Source organism: Globicephala melas, chromosome 12 (assembly GCF_963455315.2).
Source record: "Globicephala melas chromosome 12, mGloMel1.2, whole genome shotgun sequence".
NCBI lineage: Eukaryota > Metazoa > Chordata > Mammalia > Artiodactyla > Delphinidae > Globicephala > Globicephala melas.
In genome coordinates, this window is record NC_083325.1 from 11,949,237 (window position 1) to 11,970,121 (window position 20,885).

The following is a 20,885-nucleotide window of genomic DNA, read 5'->3' on the forward strand; positions in this document are numbered from 1 at the left end:
CCTGCATCGGCAAGTGGACTCTCAACCGCTGCGCCACCAGGAAAGCCCTAAGACAACTTTTTTACATCAACACTCCTACTGTTCTTCCACTGACCTTTGTTTGATTCAGGTGATGCGATTCTTCTGAGGTGTGGTGAAGCAGTGTCTCCACCTCTTGGGTTTATAGTTACTAGATGCAATAATAATTCTCTTTGATTTTCATGCTGAAGCAATTTGATAAGAAGTAGAACTTGGTTAACGTTGGAACATAAGGATGTTTATATGGTTAGGTTTGCTCTGTGTGTGTGTGTGTGTGTGTGTGTGTATGCACATCTGCACAAAGCCCTTGTGTGTAATTATCACCACACACATCAAATCATAGCATTGGTCTTTTCTGTCTGAGCTCAGGGGAGCACAGTACATGGAGAGAGGTTACTTCCAAAGATCTGCTCTGCCGCTGTCCCCTCCCTCAGGCCAGATATCTGTGTGCTGCTGCTGAATGCCTGGGGCAGGTGGGGTCCCCTGGCCACAGGGCTCCACCAGAGCACTTCCTCCCTGGCGAGCTGGGAGGCTCATACCAGTGAACCTTGAGGAAACTAGAACCTTCTATGTAATCCTAGCATATTTGGTTTCATAAAAAACTATATATTTAACTGCATAGTACATCACTATTAATCTTGTAACTAATTTTTTAACCTTAAACCATGTTTTATACATTATTTTGTTACATTATATATGTAATGTGTAATTTGAAATTTAAAAAAAAATTTTTTTTAATGCAGAACGTTCTAAACTTGAAAAGCCGTTGAATATAGTATGATGAAAATGGTGAATGTTTTGCTGCTCTCCTGACCAAAGATACAGCCTAGTGAACATTTAGAATAGGAATTAAAGTTAGAATCCTATATGTCTTTCTTTGAAGGAGTTCTAACCTTGTGAGTTGAGGATGACTTCAGAGGTTTTTTTTGCGGTACACGGCCCCTCCCACCGCGGAGCACAGGCTCCGGACGCGCAGGCCCAATGGCCATGGCTCACGGCCCAGCCTCTCCGCGGCATGTGGGATCCTCCCGGACCGGGGTGCGAACCCGCATCCCCTGCATCAGCAGGCGGACTCCCAACCACTGCGCCGCCAGGGAAGCCACCAGAGTTTTTGATTAAGCATTAAATTCTTAACCAGTACAAGCACTTAAATCATAACCTTTCATTGATTTTTTTCATTGTGAAGCCACAAAACAAAATGATTTCTTTCAAAAGCCTGCGTTATGAATTGGCTTCTCATTTTCTCATTTCATAGGAGTTAGTAAAAAAGTTTTCTAGGGCTTCCCTGGTGACGCAGTCGTTGAGAGTCTGCCTGCTAATGCAGGTGACATGGGTTCGAGCCCTGGTCCAGGAGGATCCCACGTGCCGCGGAGCAACTAGGCCCGTGAGCCACAACTACTGAGCCTGCGCGTCTGGAGCCTGTGCTCCGCAACAAGAGAGGCCGCGATAGTGAGAGGCCTGCGCACCGCGATGAAGAGTGGCCCCCGCTTGCCACAACTAGAGAAAGCCCTCGCACAGAAACGAAGACGCAACACAGCAAAAATAAATTAATTAATTAATAAACTCCTACCCACAACATCTTCTTTAAAAAAAAAAAAAAAACTTTCTAGTAGTAATGCCTCTTGAAAGATACTTTCAAATTTATTTGCAGTAGTAACTATTGACTGTGTTGTACTGAGAAAGGTTTGGGACATCCTTCCCAAGAAAAGAACATCTAACAGTGTGGGTTCCCTTCCTTATTTCCGTTTCTGCCACAATAAGGGCTCCCACCTACCATCTTTCCCAGCATTTATGTCCATTCTGGTTTTGGTGTATTTTACCCTCAGCCCAGTTGTTTCAGAGCTGACCAGTGCCTTCTTGTTCCTAACATTTGTGTCTAACACCAGTCCCCAGATTTTGAAGCAGGTTGATCCCCAACTCATAGGGCTGTTGTTGAATTTTGAAATGTAGAATCCTGGGTTTCCAGCTGCAGATGTCGTGGAGTGCGAGTGGGGAGTTGATGGTAACTGTGTAGTAATAAGGGAAAATGCTTCTCACATAACCTTGATAGTGTTTATAAAAACACTTCTGTCTGCAGCTGGCAAGAAAAATGATGCTGCCGGTATGGCTCAGTTGCACAGCGAAATGCAGACTTTTCTCCAAATCACAGAAAGCAGTATTTTCTCCTGATAACCTCATCAGAAATGTTTTTCAAGGGGCGGCGTATACCGTGTCTGTCACCTTCAGTGGCAGTTGTGTTTGTTGGTGACTCGTGAGCTGAAGCGAGTGTTCCTACAGAGGGCCTTCTCGGCCCCCTCGTGTGCACAGGAGGGGCTCCCTGGGGCTGTAGCCGTAGTTCTGATGAAGGACCCCAGGGAGAAGTCACACTCAGAGCCACTGTACAGCTCGTCATCCCCGCTTCTGCACAAAGTTTCCAGAAACTGGGCATCAGGGTCTTTGAGGCTGTCACATCATTTTATTCTTAGGATGCCATCAGGATGGGTTTCCCTGTTAATGCAGGGATCTGAGAATAAGAGTCCAGTTTTATGTGTTCCTAGGCAAAATGCTTAAGTGTTTTTATTATGCAGTTCATGTTAGGTTTATGTGAAGTATGAAATCTGCTTAAAAGGGAATTTTCATGATTTGAGTTAGATTAGTATTAGTATCTGCTTTAGTGGAGCTTTAAGTTAGTTTATTTCAAAAAATAAGGAAAAATAGATGAATATGGGAATTTTTTAAGCCCAAGAGATGATGCTCCCATACTTTTTACTTTTCCTGTAAAGAAAATAATATTTAAAATCTTTCACATATCCTGTAGAGAGTACTGACTTTCCCCCTCTACGGCAGTATATTGTATTTGCACTACTGTAATGTGAAGACTGAAAGTATAAAAGATATACATGTACATGAAAGTATAAAACGATTTTTATATCCTTTTTTCAAAAGGGATTTGAGTCTATTGCACTAGGCCATACAGGACTGGTTTATGAGGCGTATTTTGCTAGATTTATAAGTCCCTAGTTTTGGTACTTGTGTCTTTGTATGATCAACAGCATGTGATAAGCAATACAAAACACCATGCCTTATAAGAAAGAAGTTTAACATGTTGGTTAAAGTACTAAATTACATAGCGAATGTATATAAGTGACAAAACTAGATTTAAGGAAATGTACATTATAACACAGGAGCTCAATAAGAAACTTCTTTAGAACTAGGAAAACATGTATTTGGGAAGAAAGGGGCTTAAGAAGTTATATATTTTTATTTAAAAGGTTAAATTATTGTATTATTTGGAAGAAGCTGCTCTGAATGTAGAACAAAACTATTTCAAAGATTTTTGTTTGAAAAAACTGATGTATTTTTGTGCCTTAATATTTGTTCTGACAATAAAATGCTTTCTGAAATTTTGGATGATCATTCTTTTTTTTTTTATTTTTGGCAGTGTTGGGTTTTCATTGCTGCGCACAGGCTTTCTCTAGTTGCGGCGAGCGGGGGCTACTCTTTGTTGCGATGCACAGGCTTCTCATTGTGGTGGCTTCTCTCATTGCGGAGCACGGGCTCTAGGTGCGCGGGCTTCAGTAGTTGTAGCGCATGGGCTCAGTAGTTGTGGCTCGCGGGCTCTAGAGCACAGGCTCAGTAGTTGTGGCGTACGGGCTTAGTTGCTCCATGGCATGTGGGATCTTCCCGGACCGGGGCTCGAACCCGTGTCCCCTGCATTGGCAGGTGGATTCTTAACCACTGCGCCACCGGGGAAGTATCATCCATTCTTGATAGGATTTATGAGTGCTAAGATTACTTAAATCTACAGGAAATGTAGACTCCAATAGATGGCAGGACATAAACAAAATTCTCGAAAGACGAGGTACCACTAATTAACAAACATGAAGAAGTGTTCAATCTCAGTAGTGATCAAAGAAATGCAAAATAAAAGGGGAAATTTTAAAAAATCAAGTTGATATGTTTATGCTCTTAAGTATTTGTAAAACTTTCGCTTTTAATGTCTGATGGAATGAGCACATCATTAGTGATGGTAGTGTAACTAATTCAGTCTTTGTGAAAAGAAGTTCAACCTTTTCATAACCTTTGAATAATACCAGTTCATAACCTTTGAATAATACCAGTTCTGGTGACGTTTTTAAAAATGATTCAAAATATAGAATCAGGCTTCTGCACAAAAATGTTTATTATAGCATTATTTAAAGTAGAGAAAAAACAAGAAGCAAACTAAATATCAACAGTAGAATGGTTAAGTGAGTTACGGTTTACCAGCTACTTTATGGAATACTCTGCAACCATTAAATTATGAAGAATATATGATAACGTAGAAACGTACTTGTAAGAAATATAATACAAAGTCACATGTGAACTCATCTATGTAAACACAAAGTAGGGAAAGAACTGAGTGAAAACACATCACAGTGGCACTCAGGATGAATGTTCAGGTTCAGCTAGGCTGTAATTAATAATAAATAATAATTCAATCATATTTCAGTAGATTAAGACAAAGAAGTTTATTTCTTGACCTTGTAACTGTGCTAGGATAGGTGTAGAGGTGAGCAGGGCATGTGGAATCTTCCCGGACCAGGACTCGAACCTGTGTCCCCTGCCTTGGCAGGTGGATTCTTAACCACTGCGCCACCAGGGAAGTCTGCGCCAGGCACTTTAGATACGGTATCTTAATCCTCTAACAAGCAATCACATGTCCCTCAGGGGCCCAAGGTTTATTTTCATCCTGTGGGCCCACCGTCTCCTGGGGCCTGTCATCTGCATCTAGCCAGCAGAAGGGGAGAGTGGCTCCAGCCTGGGGATTTTGCAGGGCTAGACCTGGAAGTGGTGCCCATCACTTCTTAGCCTATTCCATTAGCAAAACTCAGTCACGTGGCCACACCGAACTGCCAGCTGGACTGGGAAATGGCACGGGCCGTATCCCTGCCTGCTATTTGAACTGTGAAAGGAGAGTAAGGATTTTGGTGGACAACCAAGGCTTCTGCCGCAGGTTATTTGGGGTCACTGGCCTAGGGGAGACTTCCAAACCTATGTTTTTCCAATTTTCTAAGGTCAACATATTGAGAAATAAACATGTTAAAGGGCCATAACTAGGCTGTATGATATCAGAAACTTTAGAAACAAATGTGTTCTCAGATCACAGCTGAGTCCATTAATCAGTAAAACCCGTCTGGCCCCAGGTAGATGGGACGTGGAGAATTTTCTTCATGGGAATTCTCCCAGCCTTGGGGGGTGGGCAGGATGGGTAGTCCCAGAGGAAAAGTAGGGTCTGTTGTCATGACCGTGATGACAGTTCAGGGAGTGTTGGGAGTGCTGGAGAGTGCCAGGCTTTGCTAACCATTGTGGTCTCATAGTAGACAATGAGGGAGGTATAGCCACGTTATAGATAAGAAACTGAGACAGGGCGGTTAAATAACTTACCCAAGGTCACCCTCCTGACAAGTGACAAAACTGGTACAATACCAGCTATGGCGAGAAGTGTCCTTGAAGGGTTGTCCTCAAAGTCCTGGGGAGAAGGGAAATTTCATTTAACAAACATGTGATTGCTTGTTAGAGGATTAAGATATTGTATCTAAAGTGCCTGGTGCGGACTTCCCTGGTGGCGCAGTGGTTAAGAATCCGCCTGCCAATGCAGGGGACGCAGGTTCGAGCCCTGGTCCGGGAAGATACCACATGCCACGGAGCAACTAAGCCCGTGCACCACAACTACTGAGCCTGCGTTCTAGAGCCCGCAAGCCACAACTACTAAGTGCACGTGCCACAACTACTGAAGCCCGTGTGCCTACAGACCGTGCTCCACAACAAGAGAAGCCACCACAGTGAGAAGCCCATGCACGAAGAGTAGCCCCGCTCACCACAGCTAGAGAAAGCCCATGTGCAGCAACAAAGTTCCAACGCAGCCAAAAATAAATAAATAAATAAAATAAAATAAAGTGCCTGGTGTACAGGCCTTCCCAAGACAGATAAGGTTAGTATAAAAAAAAATGCAACAGTTAAAAAAAAAAGCAACGGTGATTGTGGTAGATGCTACTGAGACTGAGTTGAAACAAACTCCATACGAAATTCAAACACATTCTAAGGTTTCTTTACGTGCATTAAAATGAAGTTACCCATGGTAGTGTATATATGTCAATCCTAATCTCCCAGTTCGCCCCACCTTCCCCTCCCTTCCCTGTGTCCACATATCCGTTCTCTATGTGTCCCTTTCTATTCCTGCCCTGCAAATAGGTTCATCTGTACCATTTTTCTAGGTTCCACATATATGTGTTAATATACGATATTTGTTTTTCTCTTTCTGGCTTACTTCACTCTGTATGACAGACTCTAGGTCCATCCACATCTCTACAAATGACCCAATTGCATTCCTTTTTATGGCTGAGTAATATTCCATTGTATATATGTACCATGCATAAAATAGCTAGCTAGTGGGAACATGCTATAAAGCACAGGAAGCTTAGCTTGGTGCTCTGTGACAACCTAGATGGGTGGGAGGGAGGTCCAAAAGGGAGGGGATATAGGTATACATATAGCTGATTCACTTCATTGTACAGCAGAAACTAACACAACATTGTAAATCAATTATACTCCAATTAAAAAAAAAAAAGATTGTTTCCCAACTGACTCAGAGATGTGACTAAAGGACATGAGTCAGAGAGATGCGTTATGAAAAGCCCTTGAGCCACCGTGACTGGCTTTGAAGATGGAGGAAGGGGCCATGAGCTAAGGGATGCAGGTGTCCTCGAGGAGCTGGAAAACTCAAGGAAACAGATTCTTCCCTGGGACCTCCAGAAGGAGCTCAGCCCTGCTCACGCCTTAATTTTAGCTCAGGGAGACTCATATTGGACTTCTGACCTCCAGAACTGTAAGATAATAAGTTTGAATTGTTTCTGACACCAGTTTGTGATAACTTGTTACAGCAGCCATAGAAAACTAATACAGGTTCTGAGTCTCTCTGGCAGAGAAATGTGGGATGAAGGAAGCACACGGAAGTTTTGGTGCTCCAAAGCACAAGGGTGCATTTCCCTTTCACCTGACCTTCAAGGGAAGAGTGCACTCCTGGGAAATGTGGAAGAGTTGTGGTATTCCATGAGCAACAGTCGTCTCTGCCAAAATCATGTGACACCACTTTTTGGCACATGGTGGACATACATTAATACTGAATAAAAGAATCAGCAACTAAATTTAAAAACTATGAAGTTACCCAAGGTATGTCCTGTGCCCCTTCAGTGATAGTGGATTGACAGCTAAATTCCCACTAACATAAGCTGGTATGGTACTGAATTCAGATGTAAATAATTTTGACAGTATTTCCTTTAAATCATTTGGGAAATAAGAAGAAGCTCCAGGCAAGTTTATGTACAGGAACGCTTTTAAACACTATCCAGCAGATGGTGCCAAAGTAATGTCTCTGAAGAAGGCTCATCTCTATTTTTGGCCTCTAATTCTTGCCTTCAAAATTTTTATTCATTTACTTTTACTTACCAAATGCCAATTTAGGGATAAAATTTAAAAAAATTTTTTTAAATGTAAACAAAGAGTACCACCATCCCAGTAAAAAAAAAAAAAGACTTTTCAGGTAAACTTTTCAGGTCTCCCTGGTGGCGTAGTGGTTAAGAATCCGTCTGCCAATGCAGGGGGCACAGGTTCGAGCCCTGGTCCGGGAAGATCCCACATGCCGTGGAGCAACTAAGCCCGAGCACCACAACTACTGAGCCTGCACTCTAGAGCCCGTGAGCCACAACTACTGTGGCCACGCGCCTAGAGCCCGTGCTCCGCAACAAGAGAAGCCACCGCAATGAGAAGCCCGTGCTCCGCAACAAGAGAAGCCACCGCAATGAGAAGCCCGCGCTCGGCAACGAAGAGTGGCCCCAGCTCGCGGCAACTAGAGAAAAGCCCGTGTGCAGCAACGAAGACCCAACGCAGCCAAAACTAAATTAAAAAAAAAACCTTTTCCTTTAGGTATATTTCCAGTCTCTCTCAGAATTAGAACTTGAAAGCTCCAAGGGACCTCTGAGCTCATTATACAGATGAGAAAATAAGGAACCAGGAAAGCTTCCTTGGCCCCAGGTCTCAGGCCAGAGTGGGAGCCTGTCTCCTAGATTGCTCTTCTCAACTCTGGATCCTTAGGGTCAGAGGGAGGGAGGTGCCACAGGCAGGTTGAACTGCACATCAAAGCTTGAAATGTACTTTCTATGATTTGGTTATCCCTTGCTACGTCATTTTATAGTACTGTGCTGTCTTTCACTCTAGCCACCACATTCTTGTCTCTACATAAAGAGTCATAATTCTGATTCTCTGGTTCTTAATTTGATAAGTGGACATTTCCTTGAGGCATAGTAGACTCCAGAGAGTTAAAGACAGTGTCTATTTTATTTTTAATGCTACTGAACATACTGATAATAAAATATTCTATTCTAAATGTTATCTTCCTTTTTTGTTTTTTCAATTTATTTTTTATTTTTATTTCTTTGGCCGTACTGCATGGCATGCAAGATCTTTGTTCCCTGACCACGGATCAAACCCGCACCCCTTACAGTGGAAGCGCAGAGACTTCCACCGCACTGGACTGCCAGGGAAGTCCCCTTTCTTTTTTAAAAAAAGAAAATTAAGTGGGGAATGAACAAGCTGGCCTTTTCACTAAGAAATTGCTTTTTAAATAATGGATTTATTATTATAAAATGTATTTGTGGATTTCAAGTTCTGATAATGGAGAATTACCTTCTGTTGAACCAACCTCACCCGCAGACAACAACTCTAGATAAAATTTAAATAACAGCTACTTTGAAGACATCGGAGAGAGACAGAAACAGGGAGACACTGGAAGGTACTCAACACTTGGATGAAGGGAATTGTACTGGGTGCCTTTCCCATTTTTATGGCTTTTACACTCAGGGCAGGCCACAGTTTGTGCCGAGTGGAGATTAAACCCAGATATAAAACCTGAATTTTACTTGAGCTGGAAGACAGAAATTAGAAGAACCACAACAGCTGGAAAGTGAAAGAATTACTGAAAGAGAGAACCAAAGAAAATAAGAACCATATTCTGTGTATAAACCTCCCAAATCACTGGCTTTCCCTCAGCTATGCATGTATGGTGGTACAGACTCCATGCACCCATCTAAGGCTAAAAAAATGAAACTAAGATTTCTGCTAACATAAGAGACAAAGTTTGGCTAGAGTCCAACCATGTAAACTGACTGCTTAAAAACATAATGTGGGGTGACATCAGAGAAAATGGGGACTAAAGACCTCTGAAAATGTATCATATAAACAATGGAAATCCTCATGAAAACTTTCAGAATTAACCTTTTTTGAACTTTGGAAATTGACCAGTCTTGCAGCAACCTAGGGCGCATTTATTCAATAAAAATTCCTGAATTTCAGTAAGAATATCAAGCTTGGTGGTGTTCTGATTTGTCCTACTACCATACAGCTCGGCAGTAGCCTTCACAATTAAGGGTCTACTTTCCCAATACTGCAGGGGGGCAGAATGGATTAAAGACCTAAGTTAAGACCTGAAACCATAAAACTCCTAGAAGAGAACGCAGGCAGAACATTCTTTGGCATAAATTGTAGCAATATATTTTTTGGATCTGTCTTGGAAGGCAAAAAAAAAAAAAAGGCAAAAATAAACAAATGGGGCCTAATTAAACTTAAAAGCTTTTGCACAGCAAAGGAAACCATCAACAAAACGAAAAGACAACCTACTGAATGGGAGAAAATATTTGCAAATGATATGACCAATAAGGGGTTTGTATCCAGGATATATTAACAGCTCATACATCTCAATATCAAAAAAAAAAGAAAAAAAAACCTGAGTAAAAAATGGGCAGAAGACCAGAACAGACACTTTTCCAAAGAAGACATGCAGATGGCCAACAGGCACATGAAAAGATGCTCAACATCACTAATCATCAGAGAAATGCAAATCAAAACCACAATGAGATATCATTGTCAGAATGATAACCTGTCAGAATGGCTATCATCAAAAATACCACAAATAAAAAATGTTGGTGAGGATGTGAAGAAAAGGGAACCCTAGTGCACTGTTGCTGGGAATGTAAATTGGTGCAGCCACTATGGAAAATAGTACTGAGGCGCCTCAAAGAGCTAAAAATAGAACTGCCATATTATCCAGCTCTTCCATTCCTGGATATATATTGGAAGAAAATGAAAACAATAATTCAAAAAGATACATGCACTCCAATGTTCATAGCATTATTTACAATAACCAAGATACAGAAGCAACCTAAGTGTCCATCAACAGTTGAATGGATAAAGAAGATGTGGTACATGTATACAATGGAATATTACTCAGCCATAAAAAATGAAATTCTGCCATTTGCAACAACATGGATGGACCTAGAAGGTATTATGTTTAGTGTAATATCAAGTCAAAGAAAGAGAAATGCTCTGCTGTCTCTCACAGGTGGAAGCCAAAAAATAAAACAAATGAAAGAATATAACAAAACAAAAATGGGCTCACAGTTATAGAGAACAGACAAGTGGTTATCAGTGGGGAGAGGGAAGGAGACAAGGGCAAGATAGAGGTAGGGGATTAAGAGATACAAACTCTTAATTATAAAACAAATAAGCAACACAAGGATATAGTGTACATCACAGGGAAATATAGTCATTTTATAATAATTTAAAATGGAATATAATCTGTAAAAATAATGAATCACTATGTTGTACACCTGAAACTAATATTGTAAATCAGCTATATTTCAAACTTTTTTTTAAAGGTTTTTTTGTTTTTTGGTTGCGCTGGGTCTTAGTTGCGGCAGGCAGGCTCCTTAGTTGTGGCATGTGAACTCTTAGTTGCGGCATGTGTGTGGGATCTAGTTCCCTAACCAGGGATTGAACCTGGGCACCCTGCATTGGGACCGTGGAGTTTTATCCACTGCGCTGCCAGGGAAGTCCCCCATACTTCAATTTTTTAAAAAATCCAAAACCCATGAAATTTAAACAAAGTTAACAAAGCTAAAAGTTTGTTCTTTGAAAAGATAAACAAAATCAATGAATGTCTACCTATACTAGTAAAAAAAAGAGAAAAGAGATCGATGGGCTTCCCTGGTGGCACAGTGGTTGGGAGTCCACCTGCCAATGCAGGGGACACGGGTTCGAGCCCTGGTCCAGGAAGATCCCACATGCCGTGGAGCAACTAGGCCCGTGCGCCACAACTACTGAGCCTGAGCTCTAGAGCCCGCAAGCCACAACTACTGAGCCCGTGTGCCTAGAGCCCGTGCTCTGCAACAAGAGAAGCCACCGCAATGAGAAGCCCACGCACCGAAATGAGTAGCCCCCGCTCGCCACAACTAGAGAAAGCCCGCATGCAGCAATGAAGACCCAATGCAGCCAAAAAATCAATAAATAAAATAAATAAATTTATTTTAAAAAAAGAAAGAAAAGAGAGAGCCCTGATTACCAATATCAGGAATAAAAGAGGGGCTATCACTACATATCCAACAGATTTTTAAAAGATAAAAAGGGAATAATACCAATAATTTATGCTAATAAATTTGAAAAATTAGATAAAACGGGAAAAGTTCCTGAATATTCTCATTTACCATAATTGATATAAGATGAAATTTAAAAATCAAATTTTATAACATACAGACATGCTTCTTTATCTTTTTGAGGTAATTTTAGATTTACAGAAAAGTTGCAGAATTAGTCCAGTTCCCTTACTCCTTTCATCCAGCCTCCCCCTTTGTTAGCATATAACCACAGAACACTTGTCAAAGCTGTGAATGAAACCTTGCTACGATACCTTTAACTAAAGCACAGCCTTTATGCATATTGCATCAGTGTTTCCACTCATGTCCATATTCCGTTCTGGAACCCACTCCAGCATCCCACACTGCGTTTACTATGTCTTCTTCGGCACCTCTTATCTGGGGCAGTTCCTTGTCTTCCAGATCTTTCATTGCCTGATAATACCAGTTAGGTATTTTGCAGTATGTCTCTCAATTGGGGTTTATCTCATTTTTTTCTCATGATTGGATTGATGCTATGCATTTTGGGTAAGCGTGTCCCAGAAGTGACGTACCTTTCTCTGTGCCTCAGATCAGAGGGTACATGATACTGATGTTGATATGCCCCATTGATCCACTGTAAATTTACATTTTTCCCTTTCTAATATTTGTAAATATTTGGGGGGAGATACTTTGAAGCTATGCCAAACTCCTGTTTCTGCTTAAATATTTACCCACTAATTGTAGCGTTCATCGGTGGGTCTTACCTGCAGCAATTATTACTGTAGTGTTCTAAAGGTGACTTTTCTATTTTTTACATTTTTTCTACTTTTACTGATTGTAATTTTTCTGTAAGGAAGAGTTGTTGTCCCCCCCCTTTTATTTATTTAATCATTTATATATTTATAACCCAATGGACTCATAGATTTGGGTTCCACTGCATGAAACAGAAATCCAACTACCAGTGGCTTAACCAAACAGGGATTTACGTTTCTTAGCAAACAAGACATCTGGAAGTAAGAGGCCCAAGGACTGGCATGTCTCAAAGAAATCATTGAGGGAGCAAGCCCCCTCTGCCTTCTCTCTTTCTTTCTTTCTTTTTTTTAGTTTATTTTATTGAAGTATACTTGATTTACAATGTTGTGTTAATTTCTGCTGTACAGCAAAGTGATTCAGTTTTATATATATATTCTTTTTCATTATGGTTTATCACAGGATGTTGGGCTATACAGTAGGACCTTCTTTATCCGTTCTCTATATAATAGTTGCATCTGCTAATGGCAAAATCCCAATCCATCCCTCCCCCTTGGCAACCACAAGTCTGTTCTCCATGTCTATGACTGTGTTTCTGGTTTTTGGGGGGTTTTTTGTGGTACGCGGGCCTCTCACTGTTGTGGCCTCTCCCGTTGCAGAGCACAGGCGCTGGACGCGCAGGCTCAGCCGCCATGGCTCACGGGCCCAGCCGCTCCACGGCATGTGGGATCTTCCCGGACCGGGGCACGAACCCGTGTCCCCTGCATCGGCAGGTGGACTCTCAACCACTGTGCCACCAGGGAAGCCCGTGTTTCTGTTTTGTAAATAAGTTCATTTACGTCACGTTTTAGATTCCACGTATAAGTGATACTATATGGTATTTGTCTTTCTCCTTCTGACTCACGTCACTTAGTATGATAATCTCTAGGTCCATCCATGTTGCTGCAAATAGCATTAATTTATTTTTTTATGGCTGAGTAATATTCCATTGTATATATGTACCACATCTTCTTTATCCATTCATCTGTCGATGGACATTTAGGTTGTGTCCATGTCTTGGCTATTGTGAATACTGCTGCTATGAACATAGGCCTTTTCTCTTTCTAAACTTCCATCTGGTCCTCATGGTCATGGGGTGGCTGCCGCACCTCCAGGCATTGGGCCCATGCTCCAGGCAAGAGGAAGAAGGACACACACCAGTTGAGTCTTTCTATTTATCAAGAAAGTGGCTTTCCTGGAAGCCCCACTCACCAGACTTCACTTATATCCCATCAGTCAGAACTGGGTCACGCAGCCAAGGGAGTCTGTATTTAGGGAGTCTGAAGAGGTGGTATAGGGGTATTTTTAACTGGGTATATTACAACCTTAGACAAAAATAGTATTGTATTACCAAGGGGAAAGATTGTCAGTAACCTCTTCGTGCCTCGCCCAGAGAATGTGTGTGCACAAGCTTGATCGTGTGTGTGTATGTCACCTCATTTCCTGCTAGAGCCACAATTCTGGAGAAAAAAGATATTTTCAACTTATTGCCAATGGTCACTCTATCGGTCAAAAGCCGAGAGATGGCTTGCTCAAGTTAGTATAATGTGCAGGTGATTTATTAACAGGATATGAACAGGATGTACAAACGCCAACCAGGGGAGTGCCCTATCCCAGAGCTTCTAATGCAGGTGCTCTTCCTATCTCTGGACCCCGGAGGATGAGAGGGAGAGGGGCTGCTGGAATCCCAGAGAAAGAGAGGGACGGAGAACAGATTGCCTTGAAAAGAGCAGTGATCTTCTGTCGAGGGACACAGCCAGCTTGAGTCAAGCTCAGGACCTCACCGTTCTCTATCTGACCTCCCACTGAGCACCTCCACCTGCTACACACAGCCAGAGGACAGAGCACCCAAGGGTGTTGATGCAGTCCCTACAGGTTGGCATCGAGGCCGAGGGCAGGGTGGGAACGAGTGCGGAGTGCATCCGGAGGGACAAATAGGGTCATCTGGCAAAGCCGTCCTGTTTTGAAGAATATTAAGTATGAAATTCTAGACCCAGGAATTAATTTCAACAATTCCTTGGAGGTTATTGTAATCAGGCCTAACTGTATAGGTGTAATCTCAGTTTGCAGTAAAATTGTATCCCTGAAAAATTACTCCTGAAGCTAATTTTGATATATCTGCCTTAGAAGATGTCAAACATGGGCTGAGGAGAACGGTGAGCAAATTCTTGTGTTTAGTTTCTAAGGCAGCAGAAAGCATGCTCCTCGGGATCGCACACACCCGCGTGTAAATCCTGTTTCTCCCGATTACTAACCTGATGTGGATCTTGGGTGATCAAGCATTCTAAGCCTCAGTTTCCCAATCTGCAAAATGGGAATAATAATAGGACCTATTTTGCTGGGTTGTGAGGGAATAAATGAGAACATTCGTGAAACGCTTAACAGAGGGCCTGGCACACAGCGGGTGCTAAGGAAATGTTGGTTCCCTTCTTATGTTGTCCCCGTGTGGAGAACCGTGAGTCAGTTTAGGCAAAGACTCTTTAACTAAGCCCCACTATACGCTAGGCGCTGTGTTAGGCACTTTATGTTCATCATTTTGAAATCCCTCAATAATTCTTCAGATAAATGCTGTTTCCATACATAGTTGAGGAAACTGAGACCTGCCAAGCTTAGGAGAGCTGCAAGGTCACACTGGCAACAGGTAGTGGGTAAGATCCGGCCCAGGTGTGTCTGATTTCAAGGGCTGTGTGTCCTTGGCTGCGTCCATGTTCTGCCTCTCCCACAGGGACTTGGACTTCACTGTGGGACGGCATTCATGGATTTGCAGCATTTCCTCCTTTTGGCAGATGTTAACTGGTGTTCGGTCTTTAATCAAGGCACAATTGAATCTGTTTTCCTACAGATTTTCATTTTGTAAAATTGGGAACGGTTTTGTAGGGAGGAACGTCTCTTCTAGCTGTCATGACATCACACATAAGCAGACAGTCTTCAAAGTTCAACACAGGAGTACACGATCTGGTTGGCTGGGGCTCGAGATTTAGTGTGAAGGCCTCCCGTAGCCCCTCACAAAAGGGCCGTGCTCAGAGCTAGCACCTGATAGATATTTGTGTAAAGAGTGAATTAGACTGAGTCACTGCGCTCCTGCTAGACCATCCTCCCCCTGTTCCTACGCTGTTATCCTGGCTCGGGCTCACGTGCTGGGCTTTGCTCCTGGGCCCCTGTGCAGGTGCTTAGTGGGGGTCGATTACACTTAGAATCACAGATAGAGGTGAGTGAAGGAGACAAAGAGGGAGAAGCAGCTCAGAATGAGATGACAGACAAGATTCAGCCACAGAGAAACCCGAAAGAGAAAAAGCGGCGTGTCGGTCACTGTGAGGGTCCCAGGAAACCGCTCTGGAATGGCTGATTTAGACTGGGTACGGCTTCTGATCGGGTCTTTTTTTTTTTTTTTTTTTTTTTGCGGTACGCGGGCCTCTCCCTGTTGTGGCCTCTCCCGTTGCAGAGCACAGGCTCCGGACGCGCAGGCTCAGCGGCCATGGCTCACGGGCCCAGCCGCTCCGCTCCTCCCCCATTTTGTAGTCCCACTTTACACAGGGAATGTGAGTGTATCAGAGAGACAGCACTGAGCCCAGGAGATGGCAACCGATTCTGCCGAAAGGCTTTACCAATATTTTCTTTCGACATCTAGACCCCCTTCATCCCCTGACATTCCAGAATAGTCTCTTGAAAATGAGATAGAGAGGAAACAGAAGAAACAATATCGAGGTAGGCCCGTCTTATTAAGTCAAAGGTTGGTTTCCGGAGCCCTGAATAGAGGGCGCTTGGCTTCTTCTCACGGTCTGTCTGCTCTTCGCAGCCTTGGCAGGTCAGGCTGTGGAGGGTGTGCCTTGATGACCACAGGTCAAGGGCAGCTGAGGACAGAGAGAGAAGGGACGGTACTGCTGGGGCAGTGGGACCTTAGAAGGTTAATTCGGAGCAGATGCCAGAGCACTAGATAGAAGTCAGCCATAGGACAAGGGAAACAAATGGAAATTGATAATAGGAAAAAAAACTGTGTTGAAACTTAGAAATGCTTGAAAAGTAAAAGAAGAAGAAAAGAAAGAGAAGAAGAAGAAACCAAAAAAAAAAAAAAAAAAGAAACAGGAAAAACTCTGTTCCTGTAAATAAAATTCCTGAAATCCTATGATTGCATTATTTAAGTAAAATGTGGGATAAGGTAGCCTGTGCGGGAACCAGCCCTGCTCTGGAGACCTTTGGGTTTGCAAACCATGGGCAAGTCACTCAGCCATTCCCAGCTTCAGTTTCTTCACTGGCGAAATCGGGAGTGCCTTCCAGCTTTACGAATCCATTCAGAGGGCTCAAGGGACAATAGGTCTTGTGCACATCTGGCTGGTTCCAGCGCACATCTGTCTGGTTCCAGCACACAGCCGGAACACGCCTGAGAAGCCTTGGCTTTGGGGGCTGCCATGTAAACACAAGGTAGGATAAAATACAAAATAAACACAGCCACAGTGACCAGAAGGAATCCTTCCTTGGGGGTAGGGGTGGGGAGAGTGCAGGCAGAGAGGGGGACGCTGGGCTTTGGCACAGAGAGCAAAGGCAGAAAACCACTATTCCCACAGGCCGCCCGGGCTCAGGTCACTGCTGCCCAGCGCCCTCCACCTGGACAGGGAAAAGCAATCTTCTGCCCAGGTCTCTCTCAAGCCGTCTCCACAGGAATGCAGATAGGAGTACCAGACCTGCTCTCCTTCCTCCGGCAGGAAGGTGGAGGGGGCAGCCCAGCAGGATTTCCTGGGTAACTCCTGCCCAGGTGGCCAGGCTGCACCAGGCGCCACCAGTCCCCTTTCCAGGGGTCTCCAACTTTCCTTTCCAAAGGAAAACGGTTCCTGCTCTGAGGCTGCAGCCTTCTGAGCTCTGTGCCTTGAACTCTGAGTGGGCTCTGCTAAGTGAAATTCGGAAAAGGAAAAATAGATTTGAGGCTTGGCCAGACTTGGTGTGCACCATGACATCTGCAGTGTTGCCTTCTGAAAACATTCTTCCAGTAAGAACTTAAATGTTTTCCAGGAGCTTGGGGCTGAGGCCATCTGGTTCCTCCCACAGCCCCTGGATGCTCAGACTGCTCATGTCTGCCCTTCCCAGCGGCATTTCCCACCCGACCTTAGCAAAGCATCCAGTGTTCCCATAACCCGGCCTCCAGTCCAAACTGAGTTTCTCCTTCCGTTTGGGGAGTGGAGGACAGCAAATGAGGAGGGCTGTCGATTCTGAGTCACCGTGCGTGTGTGTTCTTGTACCCCGATAGCATTGTTTAAAAAGACACTAGTCTGGGCTTCCCTGGTGGCGCAGTGGTTGAGAGTCCGCCTGCCGGTGCAGGGGACGCGGGTTCGTGCCCCGGTCCGGGAGGGTCCCGCCTGCCGCGGGGCGGCTGGGCCCATGAGCCATGGCCGCTGAGCCTGCGCGTCCGGAGCCTGCGCGTCCGGAGCCTGTGCTCCGCAACGGGAGAGGCCACAGCAGTGAGAGGCCCGCGTACCGCAAAAAACAAAAAACAAACAAAAAAAAGACACTAGTCTACTCGGGTGGAGAACTTGGTCTGAGTTCATGAAGCCCATCTCCTGGCCAATCTAGTCCTGTCTTCCGAGGGCCGTGGAGGAAGATGTCCTCACGTGAGCTCTGAAGTTGGACACACCTGGGTTTGAAGCTCCACTTTCTGCTGGGTGATGTCAGCCTCAGTATCCCCAGCCGGGAAAGGGGCGGGTCAGGAGCGGCCCGGCGCGGGGTGGGCTCCCGGGATCCCGCACGCACGTGCGCGCCGCCTCGGCCGCCTCCCCCGCCAGGGCGCTGAAGATGCCCGCGCTCGTCCTCGGCGTCGCGCCCGGCCTCCTCGGGGAGCCGCGCGGGTTGGGCGCGCTCCCAGGCGCATTCCTGGCCGGGCAGCCCCTCCTCCTCGGCCTTGGCCAAGGGACTGGCGCCTCCCCGCCTCGCTGCGATTGTCTCGTGCGGGCGGCTGCGGACGCTCCTGGACGCTGCGGCTGCAGGTCTGCGCGCGGCGCACCTGGACCCGGGACTGCGCCTCCCGAGCGCGGCGGGCCCGGCTGCGCTCCGGGGCTCCCGCCTCCCTCCCTGCCCGAGCCGCTCGGGGCCGCGCGGAGCCCCGCTCCCCGCAGGGGCGGCTGCGGCATCGGCTTGGGACAACCTCGGCAGGGAAGGCAAAGTTATTTCCCCTTCCCAAGCAGAAAGGTTCCGATTGGCAAGATGGTGCCCAACTGTCCCCGCGCGCTCTTCCTCCTGCTGCTTTTCCTCGCCTGCCCCGAATCGCGGGCTTCCCAGGTCAGTGTCCCTCCCGCCCCTCCCCTGTCCCGCTTGCAGGGGAGGCCACGCCAAGGCCGGAGGACCTGGGCTCGCCACATTCCACCGGAATGCTCGGGCTGGGGGCTTGGAGCGAGGCTGGAGCTGGGGTTCAGTTTTAAGAGGGAAGCGTGAGATCCCCCCCATCTGTCATCGGATGCATCGCGGGCCGGGCGTCTGGGAGAACCCGGGCTGGTCTAGCCGAGCAGTTTGTGCGAAAGCCTCGGTCCGCTGGGGGGAGGGAGAGAGAGGGCTCCGCGTGAGAACCGTGCCTTGCAGAAAGATTGCCCTGGGATTTATGAGACATTGGTCTTCCTCAGGTCTCCAGAAGAGTTCCCTGCTCGCCCAATTAGGGTAGAGGTTGTCCCCTCCCCTCCAACTTCCAACATTTAAATTTCTAACTGAAATATCATTCTTACCACCACCAACTTTTAAATTTATTTATTTAATTTATTTTTGGCTGCGTTGGGTCTTCGTTGCTGAGCACGGGCTTTCTCTAGTTGTGGCAAGCGGGGGCTACTCTTCGTTGCGGTGCGCAGGCTTCTCATTGCGGTGGCTTCTCTTGTTGCGGAGCACGGGCTCTAGGCGCACGGGCTTCAGTAGATGCGGCGGTGGGCTCAGTAGTTGTGGCTCACGGGCTGTATAGCGCAGGCTCAGTAGTTGTGGCTCACGGGCTTAGTTGATCCCTCGGCATGCGGGATCGTCCCGGACCAGGGCTCGAACCCATGTCCCCTGCATTGGCAGGCGGATTCTTAACCACTGCGTCACCAGGGAAGCCCCACCACCAACTTTTAAAGGCTCAGAACTTTCTTAGCAGTTCGCCGCGTTTCCCAGGCAGACAGGTGGGAGGTTTCTGAAGCAGCCTCACCTGAGCCTAGGGGACCTTAGATTTGGGACTGCATTTCTTTCCCACACTTGCAGGCAGCTCGCCGTTTAATTTTTCTCTCCCTGACGTTTGTGTCTGTTGGAGTCCCACTGGATTTATGTGCTTGACCAGGTTCACTTTTACATTAAGCAGTAAAAACTCATGGTTAAAATTAAGATAAGAATGCAGATAAAAATGTGTCTTCCAAAGGTGAGACTGGAATTGCTCGATTCAGAACCAGCTATCACCAGACTGGCTCTGGAAACTGGAGACCCCTCCCTCTGCGATGGCGTGTCCCGTGGGCTGTGGGGCAGCTACCCCAAGAATACCGTCCATAACAATAATAGTAACGGCAGACGGAAAGAAAGCTCACTGAGTGATGAGTGCTGTATTCTTTGCTAAGCATCTTGCAGGCTCTTTATTCTCAGAGCAGCGCTGTGAGTCGGGAACTATTGTCATCCCCATTTTGCAGATGAGGGAGCTGAGACCCAGGGAGATTCTGACTTACTCAAGTTTCACATGGCCAGGAAGGAGTGGAGTAAATTTAATCTCTCTCCTTGGTCTCCAAGCCTTTTCCCTTCCCCACAGACTCTCACCTATGGACTGAATACCTGACAGGCACAACCGTGGCCACCTAGAAGCCCTTGGGGCACAGGAAGGGGTTCCAGGCAGGGAGAACTCAGTTCAGACCAAACACGGCCCGTGTGAGTGCAGAATGCGGTGAGTTGCCACTGCAGGAAGTCACTCAGCCACCAGGCAGCAGAAGCCTGGTCTAGGGCCACAATCAACCCACCCAACAGAACAGTGGGGTGCCCCACCCACGATGCAGGTTACATAACAGAACCTGAGGCCCAGAGCTCAAAGCCAGAAGCACAGGTAGGTGCATCCCTAAGCCGGCTCCCCACCCAGGCCAGGAGAGGGGGCAGGGTGGATAGGAAGTACCAGAGGAAGCTGAGGGGCTCTGCACTGCCATTATCCGATCTCTGACGGTTACCTGGAAAAGTGGTGACACCTTGGCAGTTCTCAGATGTCTGCAGCTGCTGTTCAAGCAGGGAAGTAAGCTCTCTCAGGCTCTGTTCCTGGGGGAGATCTGGGTCCCATCCCTGCCCTGCCAGGTCCAGGCTTTCTCAAATTCCTTCTCCTCTAAACCTTGGTTTCTTTACCTGCGAGAGCACCTGCCTCACTGGGCTTTGTGAAGGGGAAAGGGAGCAGAAGGGATTCTCCATAGAAGTTAGTTTAAAAATTCTAGTGAAACTGTCCTTCACCCAAAGTCCTATGTAGTCGGGGGAATCTCACCCCTAATCCTTGTCTGACTTTTCAGCACATCTGTCCTGGGTCACTTTGCAAGATTTCTGTGACCTGCTGTTGGAGAGCCAGTGGTCCTGGGGAAGGAGGGGAGGTTGAGCAATGTGGGGATCCCGTAAGTGGGAGCCCTTTCCCAACACTACTGCCCACTCTGTGTGGCC

At 45.8% G+C, this 20,885-nt stretch overlaps 2 protein-coding genes across 3 annotated transcripts in view; both read left to right on the forward strand.

Moving 5' to 3' along the window:
• Positions 1 to 8,526, forward strand: part of TMEM87B (transmembrane protein 87B) — a 56,927-nt gene extending 48,401 nt beyond the window's left edge. Inside the window, exon 19 of the mRNA XM_060309703.1 lies at positions 8,497 to 8,526. Within this exon, the coding sequence (XP_060165686.1) occupies positions 8,497 to 8,511 (15 nt within the window). The 3' untranslated portion in view covers positions 8,512 to 8,526. The remainder of the gene's footprint in view (positions 1 to 8,496) is intronic.
• Positions 8,527 to 18,053: 9,527 nt separating this feature from the next.
• The window catches only part of FBLN7 (fibulin 7), a 49,379-nt gene continuing 46,547 nt past the window's right edge, over positions 18,054 to 20,885 (forward strand). Inside the window, exon 1 of one of the 2 annotated variants that reach the window (XM_030837363.2) lies at positions 18,054 to 18,536. In XM_030837363.2, the coding sequence (XP_030693223.1) occupies positions 18,054 to 18,536 (483 nt within the window). The remainder of the gene's footprint in view (positions 18,537 to 20,885) is intronic. The other variant, XM_060309557.1, reaches the window with a different exon arrangement.